At 52.8% G+C, this 13,439-nt stretch overlaps 1 protein-coding gene across 3 annotated transcripts in view; it reads left to right on the top strand.

Moving 5' to 3' along the window:
• LOC138946827 (stAR-related lipid transfer protein 3-like) overlaps positions 1 to 13,439 on the top strand; it is a 106,964-nt gene that overhangs the window by 78,292 nt on the left and 15,233 nt on the right. For all 3 annotated transcript variants that reach the window (XM_070318233.1, XM_070318231.1, XM_070318232.1), the window contains exons 10-11: positions 1,085 to 1,246; positions 4,224 to 4,319. In XM_070318233.1, coding sequence (XP_070174334.1) covers positions 1,085 to 1,246; positions 4,224 to 4,319 — 258 coding nt within the window. The remainder of the gene's footprint in view (positions 1 to 1,084; positions 1,247 to 4,223; positions 4,320 to 13,439) is intronic.

The following is a 13,439-nucleotide window of genomic DNA, read 5'->3' as shown; positions in this document are numbered from 1 at the left end:
TTTGTTCAAAGCTTTCCTTGTGACTCTATTGCACTGCTGCCTGCTTTGTTCAAAGCTTTTCTTTCTTTCTTGTTATGTTTTAACACAATTTGTTTGTGCTGGGTAAGATAAAAAGCTGAGTTTTTGACAGTTGTAAACACAGGGAAAGATCATGTAAATGGTACTTTTTTGTGTGTCTTTTGATAGCTTTTATTTATTTGAAGTGTGCAAGTGTCCTTGCTTATAATTTTATGTGCCTGTGTGTTTGATTACTTGCAGGTCAATCAGTCAATAAATTTCGTGTCACACGTGATAAACGAAGCAAAAAACAACACTTTAAACAAATCAACATGCTAAACGAAGCAAAAAACAACACTTTAAACAAATCAACATGCTAAACGAAGGAAGGAAACAACACTTTTAACAAATCAACATGCTAAAGAAAGCAAGAAAACAACACTTTTAACAAATCAACATGCTAAAAAAAAGCATGAAAGCAACACTTTCGCTTTCGAATCAACATGCTAAAGAAAGCAAGAAAACAACACTTTTAACAAATCAACATGCTAAAGAAAACAAGAAAACAACACTTTTAACAAATCAACATGCTAAACGAAGCATGAAAGCAACACTTTTAACAAATCAACATGCTAAGCGAGGCAAGAAAACAAAACTGATTAATCCGACATTGTCACTGCAGCTAGAGGAGTACCGGCAGCTAGCGACCAAGTCGTACGCCATGCTGTGGGATTACCTAATGAATCTAAAGTTGTCCTGTCAGCTAGAGGAGTACCGGCAGCTAGTGACCAACTGGTACGCCATGCTGTGGGATTACCTAATGAATCTAATGTTGTCCTGTCAGCTAGAGGAGTACCGGCAGCTAGCGACCAAGTCGTACGCCATGCTGTGGGATTACCTAATGAATCTAATGTTGTCCTGTCAGCTAGAGGAGTACAGACAGCTAGCGACCAAGTCGTACGCCATGCTGTGGGATTACCTAATGAATCTAATGTTGTCCTGTCAGCTAGAGGAGTACCGGCAGCTAGCGACCAAGTCGTACGCCATGCTGTGGGTTTACCTAATGAATCTAATGTTGTCCTGTCAGCTAGAGGAGTACAGACAGCTAGCGACCAAGTCGTACGCCATGCTGTGGGACTACCTGACCATGGACGAGGGGGAGTGGAAACACCAGACAGGCAAGACACTCCAGGAGGGAATCATTCACAGCCACAACACTAAGGAATATGGCAAAATATTCAAGTTAGAGGTAAGCTTCTTGGTGTTGATTCTGAGATTAAAAATAATAATAATGAGATGAAGAATGACAAGAAGAATAGTATTTACATGGGATAGGAGCATCCTACCATTCGGACTCATTCCAAATATTAGCACCCCTCCCCCTTCACCACCCCGTCCCCTCCCCGTCACCACTCCGTCCCCTCCCCGTCACCACCCTGTCTCCTCCCCGTCACCACTCCGTCCCCTCCCCGTCACCACCCCGTCCCCTCCCCGTCACCACTCCGTCCCCTCCCCGTCACCACCCTGTCCCCTCCCCGTCGCCACCCCGTCCCCTCCCCGTCACCACCCCGTCCCCTCCCCGTCACCACCCCGTCCCCTCCCCGTCACCACCCTGTCCCCTCCCCGTCACCACCCTGTCCCCTCCCCATCACCACTCCGTCCCCTCCCCGTCACCACTCCGTCCCCTCCCCGTCACCACCCTGTCCCCTCCCCGTCACCACTCCGTCCCCTCCCCGTCACCACCCCGTCCCCTCCCCGTCACCACCCTGTCCCCTCCCCGTCACCACTCCGTCCCCTCCCCGTCACCACCCTGTCCCCTCCCCATCACCACTCCGTCCCCTCCCCGTCACCACTCCGTCCCCTCCCCGTCACCACCCTGTCCCCTCCCCGTCACCACTCCGTCCCCTCCCCGTCACCACCCCGTCCCCTCCCCGTCACCACCCTGTCCCCTCCCCGTCGCCACCCCGTCCCCTCCCCGTCACCACCCCGTCCCCTCCCCGTCACCACCCCGTCCCCTCCCCGTCCCCACCCCGTCACCACCCCGTCCCCTCCCCGTCACCACCCCGTCACCCCCCCGTCACCATCCCGTCCCCTCCCCGTCACCACCTCGTCCCCTCCCCGTCCCCACCCCGTCACCACCCCGTCCCCACCCCGTCACCACCCCGTCCCCTCCCCGTCCCCACCCCGTCACCACCCCGTCCCCTCCCCGTCACCACCCCGTCCCCTCCCCGTCCCCACCCCGTCACCACCCCGTCCCCTCCCCGTCACCACCCCGTCCCCTCCCCGTCCCCACCCCGTCACCACCCCGTCACCACCCTGTCCCCTCCCCGTCCCCACCCTGTCACCACCCCGTCCCCTCCCCGTCACCACCCCGTCCCCTCCCCGTCCCCACCCCGTCACCACCCCGTCCCCTCCCCGTCACCACCCCAGCCCCACCCCGTCACCACCCCGTCCCCTCCCCGTCACCACCCCGTCACCACCCCGTCGTCACCACCCCGTCCCCTCCCCGTCACCACCCCGTCCCCTCCCCGTCCCCACCCCGTCACCACCCCGTCCCCTCCCCGTCCCCTCCCCGTCCCCACCCCGTCACCACCCCGTCGTCACCACCCCGTCCCCTCCTCGTCACCACCCCGTCGTCACCACCCCGTCCCCTCCCCGTCACCACCCCGTCCCCTCCCCGTCCCCACCCCGTCACCACCCCGTCCCCTCCCCGTCCCCTCCCCGTCCCCACCCCGTCACCACCCCGTCCCCTTCCCGTCACCACCCCGGCCCCACCCCGTCACCACCCCGTCCCCTCCCCGTCACCACCCCGGCCCCACCCCGTCACCACCCCGTCGTCACCACCCCGTCCCCTCCCCGTCACCACCCCGTCCCCTCCCCGTCCCCACCCCGTCACCACCCCGTCCCCTCCCCGTCCCCTCCCCGTCCCCACCCCGTCACCACCCCGTCCCCTTCCCGTCACCACCCCGGCCCCACCCCGTCACCACCCCGTCACCACCCCGTCCCCTCCCCGTCACCACCTCGTCCCCTCCCCGTCCCCACCCCGTCACCACCCCGTCCTCTCCCCGTCACCACCCCGTCACCACCCCGTCACCACCCCGTCCCCTCCCCGTCACCACCTCGTCCCCTCCCCGTCCCCACCCCGTCACCACCCCGTCCCCTCCCCGTCACCACCCCGTCACCACCCCGTCCCCTCCCCGTCACCACCCCGTCCCCTCCCCGTCACCACCCCGTCCCCTCCCCGTCACCACCCCGTCCCCTCCCCGTCACCACCCCGTCCCCTCCCCGTCACCACCCCGTCCCCTCCCCGTCACCACCCCGTCCCCTCCTCGTCACCACCCCGTCGTCACCACCCCGTCCCCTCCCCGTCACCACCCCGTCCCCTCCCCGTCACCACCCCGTCCCCTCCCCGTCCCCTCCCCGTCCCCACCCCGTCACCACCCCGTCCCCTTCCCGTCACCACCCCGGCCCCACCCCGTCACCACCCCGTCCCCTCCCCGTCACCACCCCGGCCCCACCCCGTCACCACCCTGTCGTCACCACCCCGTCCCCTCCCCGTCACCACCCCGTCCCCTCCCCGTCCCCACCCCGTCACCACCCCGTCCCCTCCCCGTCCCCACCCCGTCACCACCCCGTCCCCTTCCCGTCACCACCCCGGCCCCACCCCGTCACCACCCCGTCACCACCCCGTCCCCTCCCCGTCACCACCTCGTCCCCTCCCCGTCCCCACCCCGTCACCACCCCGTCCTCTCCCCGTCACCACCCCGTCACCACCCCGTCACCGCCCCGTCCCCTCCCCGTCACCACCTCGTCCCCTCCCCGTCCCCACCCCGTCACCACCCCGTCCCCTCCCCGTCACCACCCCGTCCCCTCCCCGTCACCACCCCGTCCCCTCCCCGTCACCACCCCGTCCCCTCCCCGTCACCACCCCGTCCCCTCCCCGTCACCACCCCGTCCCCTCCTCGTCACCACCCCGTCACCACCCCGTCCCCTCCCCGTCACCACCCCGTCCCCTCCCCGTCCCCTCCCCGTCACCACCCCGTCCCCTCTCCGTCCCAACACCTTTTTCTCGGCTGCTTCCTGTGCAGGGCGTTTTTTTCTTGAATTAATTTTGAGAACGTCCTTACATTGGACAAGTGCATCGTGAAGTGATTGCTGTAAATTTGCCAAACATGCAAACATTGTTTAAAATAAAAGTTTGCTGACTTGTTCTTCATTTCTTGCAGGGAGAGGTGGACATCGACCCAAAGAGTTTGTGGGAGGAGATGATCCATAACATCAACTCTGCTCCCACCTGGAATCCTACTCTTGTTGAGTGCAATGTGAGTTGTTACGCAAGTGTGTGTGTGGGTGGGTTGGTGTGTGGGTGGGTGGGTGTGTGTGTGTGGGTGGGTGGTGGTGGTGGGTGGGTGTGGGTGTGTGTGTGCAGTCCTGCTGGTGCCTTACCCCCCTTTCATGTGTTCATGCAAGCACAAGACCAAGTACGCACGGAACAGATTCTATCATCTATGTCAGAGTTTGGTGGGGTATAATAACACCAATTGTCATCATTTTCACGAGTTTTCATTCACAAACACCTGGGAAATAAATCTCATGTTCCCCATGCAATAAATCGAGGTGGTGAATGGGTTTGAGCTTTCAGGTGAAACGTGGATTGTCAAAGTAAAAGCCAATCAGGCTGATTGTTTGATGTGTGGAACCATCGGGGCTTTGGATTTGTGTTTCCGAGGACAACGATTGTAAGCATTCACTCTCAAAGACCCAATCAATGTTGATAATTACCGCGGCGACTCATGGTCAATTTGCAACTTATCTCTGTAATCGCAAAATCCACAACGAAAAGTCATAAACACTTAAAAAGAAAAGAAATATGCTCAACACTTACTGAACTCACACGTATGATCGCAGCTCTGTACATTTTCAGACTGGAAGAAAAGCGTCAACAAGCTACGTTTGACGTCACATACAAGGTTGACGTGTTATCTCGAGCTACTGTGACGATGCTTTGTGGCCCGGAGTTGGATTCTAAAAATTCGTCTCCCTGTGGGTTATTGTGCATTTTGTTGCACAACCAAAATGATGACAAAAACGATGTTTGGTGGCTTGTCGTCAGACCAAAATTTTGTTGTTGGTCCTCGGGGAGCATATCGCCTTTTGTCTCATATTTATCAACCGCGGCCTTCGGCCTTGGTCGATAAAGATAAAACAAAACACGATATGGTCCCCTTGGACCAACAAAACAGCTGGTCTGTCAACAACCCACCAAACATCTTATAATGTCACACGCTTTCCTTCTTTGCCACTACTAAAGCAAACGTGTGCAAGATTGTATGTTACACGCTTTGGCGCATGTGCAAGCACGGATTCAAACTCGAAATCGTCCCCCCAAAAACCCCAAAATGCACACACGACTTTTATTTCTCCTGCTGTTATCGTTTCTTCTCTATACAAATTCTTCAACGCTGAGAATACTGAGAACGGCATCCCAGACGACAGTACTGTTTCCATACGCGAATTTAGCTGCCCTTGGAAAGTGGCTCGCTCAGGAGGCCTGTTAGTCTGAAACTAGAAGGACAGAGTTCTGAACATAGATGACAAAGACCCCGAAAAGAACAAACATTTCGCGGATGCAGACACAGAAAGACGTCATGAAGAATGCGATGCTTCAAAAGATACAGACGATGACTAGATACAGACGATGACTGTGACGTCATTCACATATACCGAGACGTCATACATAGTTGTTCGTTCACTTCCGTCAAAAAGTAGCTCTCTCCACAATGGCTGCTCCTGTGTTTAGGTTTGTCAAGCTTGAGTACGCAAAACGTGTTTGTTCTCTCCTCTGTTGAAGCTGTGAGACATAAATGCTATTCCGACTTGGTCGTGTGACAGAGTTTTCTTACACACTTGATTAGCTGAAGTCTAACTCAGCCTGACGGCTTTGTTAGACAATCAACGTAATCTCGTGTGGAAGAAAACGTCTGTCACATGACCAAGTCTGAATAGCAGGAATTAACCAAGCAGGAATCCCCTGAAATTGGAGTATGGTAGCCTGAATGTCAGGGAAAATAACATTCAATTCAATAAAATTAACCCCCAATTTAAGACTCCCCAGCGACTAATGGCTATGTGTGTGTCATGGTGAGATCCCCTAGCGACTGATGGCTATGTGTGTGTCATGGTGAGATCCCCTAGCGACTGATGGCTATGTGTGTGTCATGGTGAGATCCCCTAGCGACTGATGGCTATGTGTGTGTCATGGTGAGATCCCCTAGCGACTGATGGCTATGTGTGTGTCATGGTGAGATCCCCTAGCGACTGATGGCTATGTGTGTGTCATGGTGAGATCCCCTAGCGACTGATGGCTATGTGTGTGTCATGGTGAGATCCCCTAGCGACTGATGGCTATGTGTGTGTCATGGTGAGATCCCCCGCCCAGTGACTGATGGCTATGTGTGTGTCATGGTGAGATCCCTAGCGACTAATGGCTATGTGTGTGTCATGGTGAGATCCCTAGCGACTGATGGCTATGTGTGTGTCATGGTGAGATCCCCCAACGACTGATGGCTGTGTGTGTGTCATGGTGAGATCCCCCAGCGCCTGATGGCTGTGTGTGTGTCATGGTGAGATCCCCTAGCGACTGATGGCTATGTGTATGTCATGGTGAGATCCCTAGCGACTGATGGCTATGTGTGTGTCATGGTGAGATCCCTAGCGACTGATGGCTATGTGTGTGTCATGGTGAGATCCCCCAGCGACTGATGGCTGTGTGTATGTCATGGTGAGATCCCCTAGCGACTGATGGCTGTGTGTGTGTCATGGTGAGATCCCTAGCGACTGATGGCTATGTGTGTGTCATGGTGAGATCCCTAGCGACTGATGGCTGTGTGTGTGTCATGGTGAGATCCCTAGCGACTAATGGCTATGTGTGTGTGTCATGGTGAGATCCCCTAGCGACTGATGGCTGTGTGTGTGTCATGGTGAGATCCCCTAGCGACTGATGGCTGTGTGTGTGTCATGGTGAGATCCCCGAGCGACTGATGGATATGTGTGTGTCATGGTGAGATCCCCTAGCGACTGATGGCTGTGTGTGTGTCATGGTGAGATCCCCTAGCGACTAATGGCTATGTGTGTGTCATGGTGAGATCCCTAGCGACTAATGGCTATGTGTGTGTCATGGTGAGATCCCCCAGCGACTGATGGCTATGTGTGTGTCATGGTGAGATCCCTAGCGACTAATGGCTATGTGTGTGTGTCATGGTGAGATCCCTAGCGACTAATGGCTATGTGTGTGTCATGGTGAGATCCCCTAGCAACTGATGGCTATGTGTGTGTCATGGTGAGATCCCCCGCCCAGTGACTGATGGCTATGTGTGTGTGTCATGGTGAGATCCCTAGCGACTAATGGCTATGTGTGTGTCATGGTGAGATCCCCTAGCGACTAATGGCTGTGTGTGTGTCATGGTGAGATCCCCTAGCGACTGATGGCTATGTGTGTGTCATGGTGAGATCCCTAGCGACTAATGGCTATGTGTGTGTGTCATGGTGAGATCCCTAGCGACTGATGGCTGTGTGTGTGTCATGGTGAGATCCCTAGCGACTGATGGCTATGTGTGTGTGTCATGGTGAGATCCCCTAGCGACTGATGGCTATGTGTGTGTGTCATGGTGAGATCCCTAGCGACTGATGGCTGTGTGTGTGTCATGGTGAGATCCCCTAGCGACTGATGGCTGTGTGTGTGTCATGGTGAGATCCCTAGCGACTAATGGCTATGTGTGTGTGTCATGGTGAGATCCCTAGCGACTAATGGCTATGTGTGTGTCATGGTGAGATCCCCCAGCGACTGATGGCTATGTGTGTGTCATGGTGAGATCCCCTAGCGACTGATGGCTATGTGTGTGTCATGGTGAGATCCCTAGCGACTGATGGCTATGTGTGTGTGTCATGGTGAGATCCCTAGCGACTGATGGCTGTGTGTGTGTCATGGTGAGATCCCCTAGCGACTGATGGCTATGTGTGTGTCATGGTGAGATCCCCTAGCGACTGATGGCTGTGTGTGTGTCATGGTGAGATCCCCCAGCGACTGATGGCTGTGTGTATGTCATGGTGAGATCCCTAGCGACTGATGGCTGTGTGTGTGTCATGGTGAGATCCCCCAGTGACTGATGGCTGTGTGTGTGTGTCATGGTGAGATCCCCTAGCGACTGATGGCTGTGTGTATGTCATGGTGAGATCCCTAGCGACTGATGGCTGTGTGTGTGTCATGGTGAGATCCCCTAGCGACTGATGGCTATGTGTGTGTGTCATGGTGAGATCCCCCAGCGACTAATGGCTATGTGTGTGTCATGGTGAGATCCCTTAGCGACTGATGGCTGTGTGTGTGTCATGGTGAGATCCCTTAGCGACTGATGGCTGTGTGTGTGTCATGGTGAGATCCCCCAGTGACTGATGGCTGTGTGTGTGTCATGGTGAGATCCCTTAGCGACTGATGGCTGTGTGTGTGTCATGGTGAGATCCCCCAGTGACTGATGGCTGTGTGTGTGTCATGGTGAGATCCCCTAGCGACTGATGGCTGTGTGTGTGTCATGGTGAGATCCCCCAGTGACTGATGGCTGTGTGTGTGTCATGGTGAGATCCCTTAGCGACTGATGGCTGTGTGTGTGTCATGGTGAGATTCCTTAGCGACTGATGGCTGTGTGTGTGTCATGGTGAGATCCCTAGCGACTAATGGCTGTGTGTGTGTGTCATGGTGAGATACCTAGCGACTGATGGCTATGTGTGTGTGTCATGGTGAGATCCCTAGCGACTGATGGCTATGTGTGTGTCATGGTGAGATCCCTAGCGACTGATGGCTATGTGTGTGTGTCATGGTGAGATCCCTAGCGACTAATGGCTATGTCTGTGTGTCATGGTGAGATCCCTAGTGACTGATGGCTATGTGTGTGTCATGGTGAGATTCCTAGCGACTAGTGGCTATGTGTGTGTCATGGTGAGATCCCCTAGCGACTAATGGCTATGTGTGTGTCATGGTGAGATCCCCCAGCGACTAATGGCTATGTGTGTGTGTCATGGTGAGATCCCCCAGCGACTAATGGCTATGTGTGTGTGTCATGGTGAGATCCCTTAGCGACTAATGGCTATGTGTGTGTCATGGTGAGATCCCTAGCGACTAATGGCTATGTGTGTGTGTCATGGTGAGATCCCTAGCGACTAATGGCTATGTGTGTGTGTCATGGTGAGATCCCCCAGCGACTAATGGCTATGTGTGTGTGTCATGGTGAGATCCCCCAGCGACTAATGGCTATGTGTGTGTGTCATGGTGAGATCCCCCAGCGACTAATGGCTATGTGTGTGTGTCATGGTGAGATCCCCCAGCGACTAATGGCTATGTGTGTGTGTCATGGTGAGATCCCCCAGCGACTAATGGCTATGTGTGTGTGTCATGGTGAGATCCCCCAGCGACTAATGGCTATGTGTGTGTCATGGTGAGATCCCTAGCGACTAATGGCTATGTGTGTGTGTCATGGTGAGATCCCCCAGCGACTAATGGCTATGTGTGTGTCATGGTGAGATCCCTAGCGACTAATGGCTATGTGTGTGTCATGGTGAGATCCCCCAACGACGGATGGCTATGTGTGTGTCATGGTGAGATCCCCCAACGACTAATGGCTATGTGTGTGTCATGGTGAGATCCCCTAGCGACTAATGGCTATGTGTGTGTCATGGTGAGATCCCTAGCGACTAATGGCTATGTGTGTGTCATGGTGAGATCCCCTAGCAACTGATGGCTATGTGTGTGTCATGGTGAGATCCCCTAGCGACTAATGGCTATGTGTGTGTCATGGTGAGATCCCTAGCGACTGATGGCTATGTGTGTGTCATGGTGAGATCCCCTAGCGACTGATGGCTATGTGTGTGTCATGGTGAGATCCCCTAGCGACTGATGGCTTTGTATTCCCCAGCATGAGATGGCTTTGTATTCCCCAGCGTGAGATGGCTTTGTATTCCCCAACGTGAGATGGCTTTGTATTCCCCAACGTGAGATGGCTTTGTATTCCCCAGCATGAGATGGCTTTGTATTCCCCAGTGTGAGATAGCTTTGTATTCCCCAACGACTGATGGCTTTGTATTCCCCAACGACTGATGGCTTTGTATTCCCGAGCGTGAGATAGCTTTGTGTGTGTCATGGTGAGATCCCCCAGCAACTGATGGCTTTGTATTCCCCAACGACTGATGGCTTTGTATTCCCGAGCGTGAGATAGCTTTGTGTGTGTCATGGTGAGATCCCCCAGCAACTGATGGCTTTGTTTTCCCCAACGACTGATGGCTTTGTATTCCCTAGCGACTGATGGCTATGTGCGTGTCATGTTGAGATCCCCCAGCGACTGATGGCTATGTGTATGTCATGGTGAGATCCCCCAGCGCCTGATGGCTGTGTGTGTGTCATGGTGAGATCCCTAGCCACTGATGGCTATGTGTATGTCATGGTGAGATCCCCCAGCGCCTGATGGCTGTGTGTGTGTCATGGTGAGATCCCTAGCGACTAATGGCTATGTGTGTGTCATGGTGAGATCCCCCAGCGCCTGATGGCTGTGTGTGTGTCATGGTGAGATCCCTAGCCACTGATGGCTATGTGTATATCATGGTGAGATCCCCCAGCGCCTGATGGCTGTGTGTGTGTCATGGTGAGATCCCTAGCGACTGATGGCTATGTGTATGTCAAGGTGAGATCCCTAGCGACTAATGGCTATGTGTGTGTCATGGTGAGATCCCCCAGCGCCTGACGGCTATGTGTGTGTCATGGTGAGATCCCCTAGCGACTAATGGCTATGTGTGTGTCATGGTGAGATCCCTAGCGACTAATGGCTATGTGTGTGTGTCATGGTGAGATCCCCTAGCGACTGATGGCTATGTGTGTGTGTCATGGTGAGATCCCCTAGCGACTGATGGCTATGTGTGTGTGTCATGGTGAGATCCCCTAGCGACTGATGGCTGTGTGTGTGTCATGGTGAGATCCCTAGCGACTAATGGCTATGTGTGTGTCATGGTGAGATCCCTTGGCGACTGATGGCTATGTGTGTGTGTCATGGTGAGATCCCCCGCCCAGTGACTGATGGCTATGTGTGTGTCATGGTGAGATCCCCCGCCCAGTGACTGATGGCTATGTGTGTGTCATGGTGAGATCCCCCAGCGACTGATGGCTGTGTGTGTGTCATGGTGAGATCCCCCGCCCAGTGACTGATGGCTATGTGTGTGTCATGGTGAGATCCCCCAGCGACTGATGGCTATCACAGTGTGTGTCATGGTGAGATCCCCCAGCGACCGATGGCTATGTGTGTGTCATGGTGAGATCCCCCAGCGACTAATGGCTATGTGTGTGTGTCATGGTGAGATCCCTAGCGACTAATGGCTATGTTTGTGTCATGGTGAGATCCCCCAGCGACTGATGGCTATGTGTGTGTCATGGTGAGATCCCTAGCGACTAATGGCTATGTGTGTGTCATGGTGAGATCCCCTAGCGACTAATGGCTATGTGTGTGTGTCATGGTGAGATCCCTAGCGACTAATGGCTATGTGTGTGTCATGGTGAGATCCCCCAGCGACTAATGGCTATGTGTGTGTGTCATGGTGAGATCCCCCAGCGACTAATGGCTATGTGTGTGTGTCATGGTGAGATCCCCCAGCGACTAATGGCTATGTGTGTGTGTCATGGTGAGATCCCTAGCGACTAATGGCTATGTGTGTGTGTCATGGTGAGATCCCTAGCGACTAATGGCTATGTGTGTGTCATGGTGAGATCCCCTAGCGACTGATGGCTATGGGTGTGTCATATTATGGTGAGATCCCCCAGCGACTATTGGCTATATGTGTTATGGTGGCTATATGTGTTATGGTGGCTATAACTCGTGGGAAAATAACATTCAGTACAATTAACCCCCAATTTAAGACTCCCTCAAGACCTGATGTTCTCTGATGCTGGAGGTCTTGAACGGGGGTTCCACTGTATCACCCTTTATAGATAAAGCATTGTCATTGTCATTGTGGTTGTCATTGTGGTTGTTATTGTCATTGTCATTGTGGTTGTCATTGTGGTTGTTATTGTCATTGTCATTGTGGTTGTCATTGTGGTTGTCATTGTGGTTGTTATTGTCATTGTCATTGTGGTTGTTATTGTCATTGTCATTGTGGTTGTTATTGTCATTGTCATTGTCATTGTGGTTGTCATTGTGGTTGTCATTGTGGTTGTTATTGTCATTGTCATTGTGGTTGTCATTGTGGTTGTCATTGTGGTTGTTATTGTCATTGTCATTGTGGTTGTCATTGTGGTTGTCATTGTGGTTGTTATTGTCATTGTCATTGTGGTTGTTATTGTCATTGTCATTGTGGTTGTTATTGTCATTGTCATTGTCATTGTGGTTGTCATTGTGGTTGTCATTGTGGTTGTGGTTGTCATTGTGGTTGTCGTTGTCATAGTGGTTGTCATTGTGGTTGTTATTGTGGTTGTCATTGTGGTTGTTATTGTGGTTGTCGTTGTCATAGTGGTTGTCATTGTGGTTGTTATTGTGGTTGTCATTGTGGTTGTCATTGTGGTTGTCATTGTGGTTGTCGTTGTCATAGTGGTTGTCATTGTGGTTGTTATTGTGGTTGTCATTGTGGTTGTTATTGTGGTTGTCATTGTGGTTGTTATTGTCATTGTCATTGTGGTTGTCATTGTGGTTGTGGTTGTCATTGTGGTTGTCGTTGTCATAGTGGTTGTCATTGTGGTTGTTATTGTGGTTGTCATTGTGGTTGTTATTGTGGTTGTCATTGTGGTTGTTATTGTCATTGTCATTGTGGTTGTTATTGTCATTGTCATTGTGGTTGTTATTGTCATTGTCATTGTCATTGTGGTTGTCATTGTGGTTGTCATTGTGGTTGTGGTTGTCATTGTGGTTGTCGTTGTCATAGTGGTTGTCATTGTGGTTGTCATTGTGGTTGTCATTGTCATTGTGGTTGTCATTGTCATTGTGGTTGTCATTGTGGTTGTCGTTGTCATAGTGGTTGTCATTGTGGTTGTCATTGTGGTTGTCATTGTCATTGTGGTTGTCATTGTCATTGTGGTTGTCATTGTCATTGTGGTTGTCATTGTGGTTGTCATTGTCATTGTGGTTGTCATTGTGGTTGTCATTGTCATTGTGGTTGTCATTGTCATTGTCATTGTGGTTGTCATTGTCATTGTGGTTGTCATTGTCATTGTGGTTGTCGTTGTCATAGTGGTTGTCATTGTGGTTGTCATTGTCATTGTGGTTGTCATTGTCATTGTGGTTGTCATTGTCATTGTGGTTGTCATTGTCATTGTGGTTGTCATTGTCATTGTGGTTGTCATTGTGGTTGTCATTGTGGTTGTCATTGTCATTGTGGTTGTCATTGTGGTTGTCATTGTCATTGTCATTGTGGTTGTC

The sequence above is a fragment of the Littorina saxatilis genome, linkage group LG14, assembly GCF_037325665.1.
Source record: "Littorina saxatilis isolate snail1 linkage group LG14, US_GU_Lsax_2.0, whole genome shotgun sequence".
NCBI classification, from domain to species: Eukaryota; Metazoa; Mollusca; class Gastropoda; order Littorinimorpha; family Littorinidae; genus Littorina; species Littorina saxatilis.
Note: the sequence above shows the minus strand (reverse complement) of the source record. Positions and strands in the feature narration are given on the sequence as shown.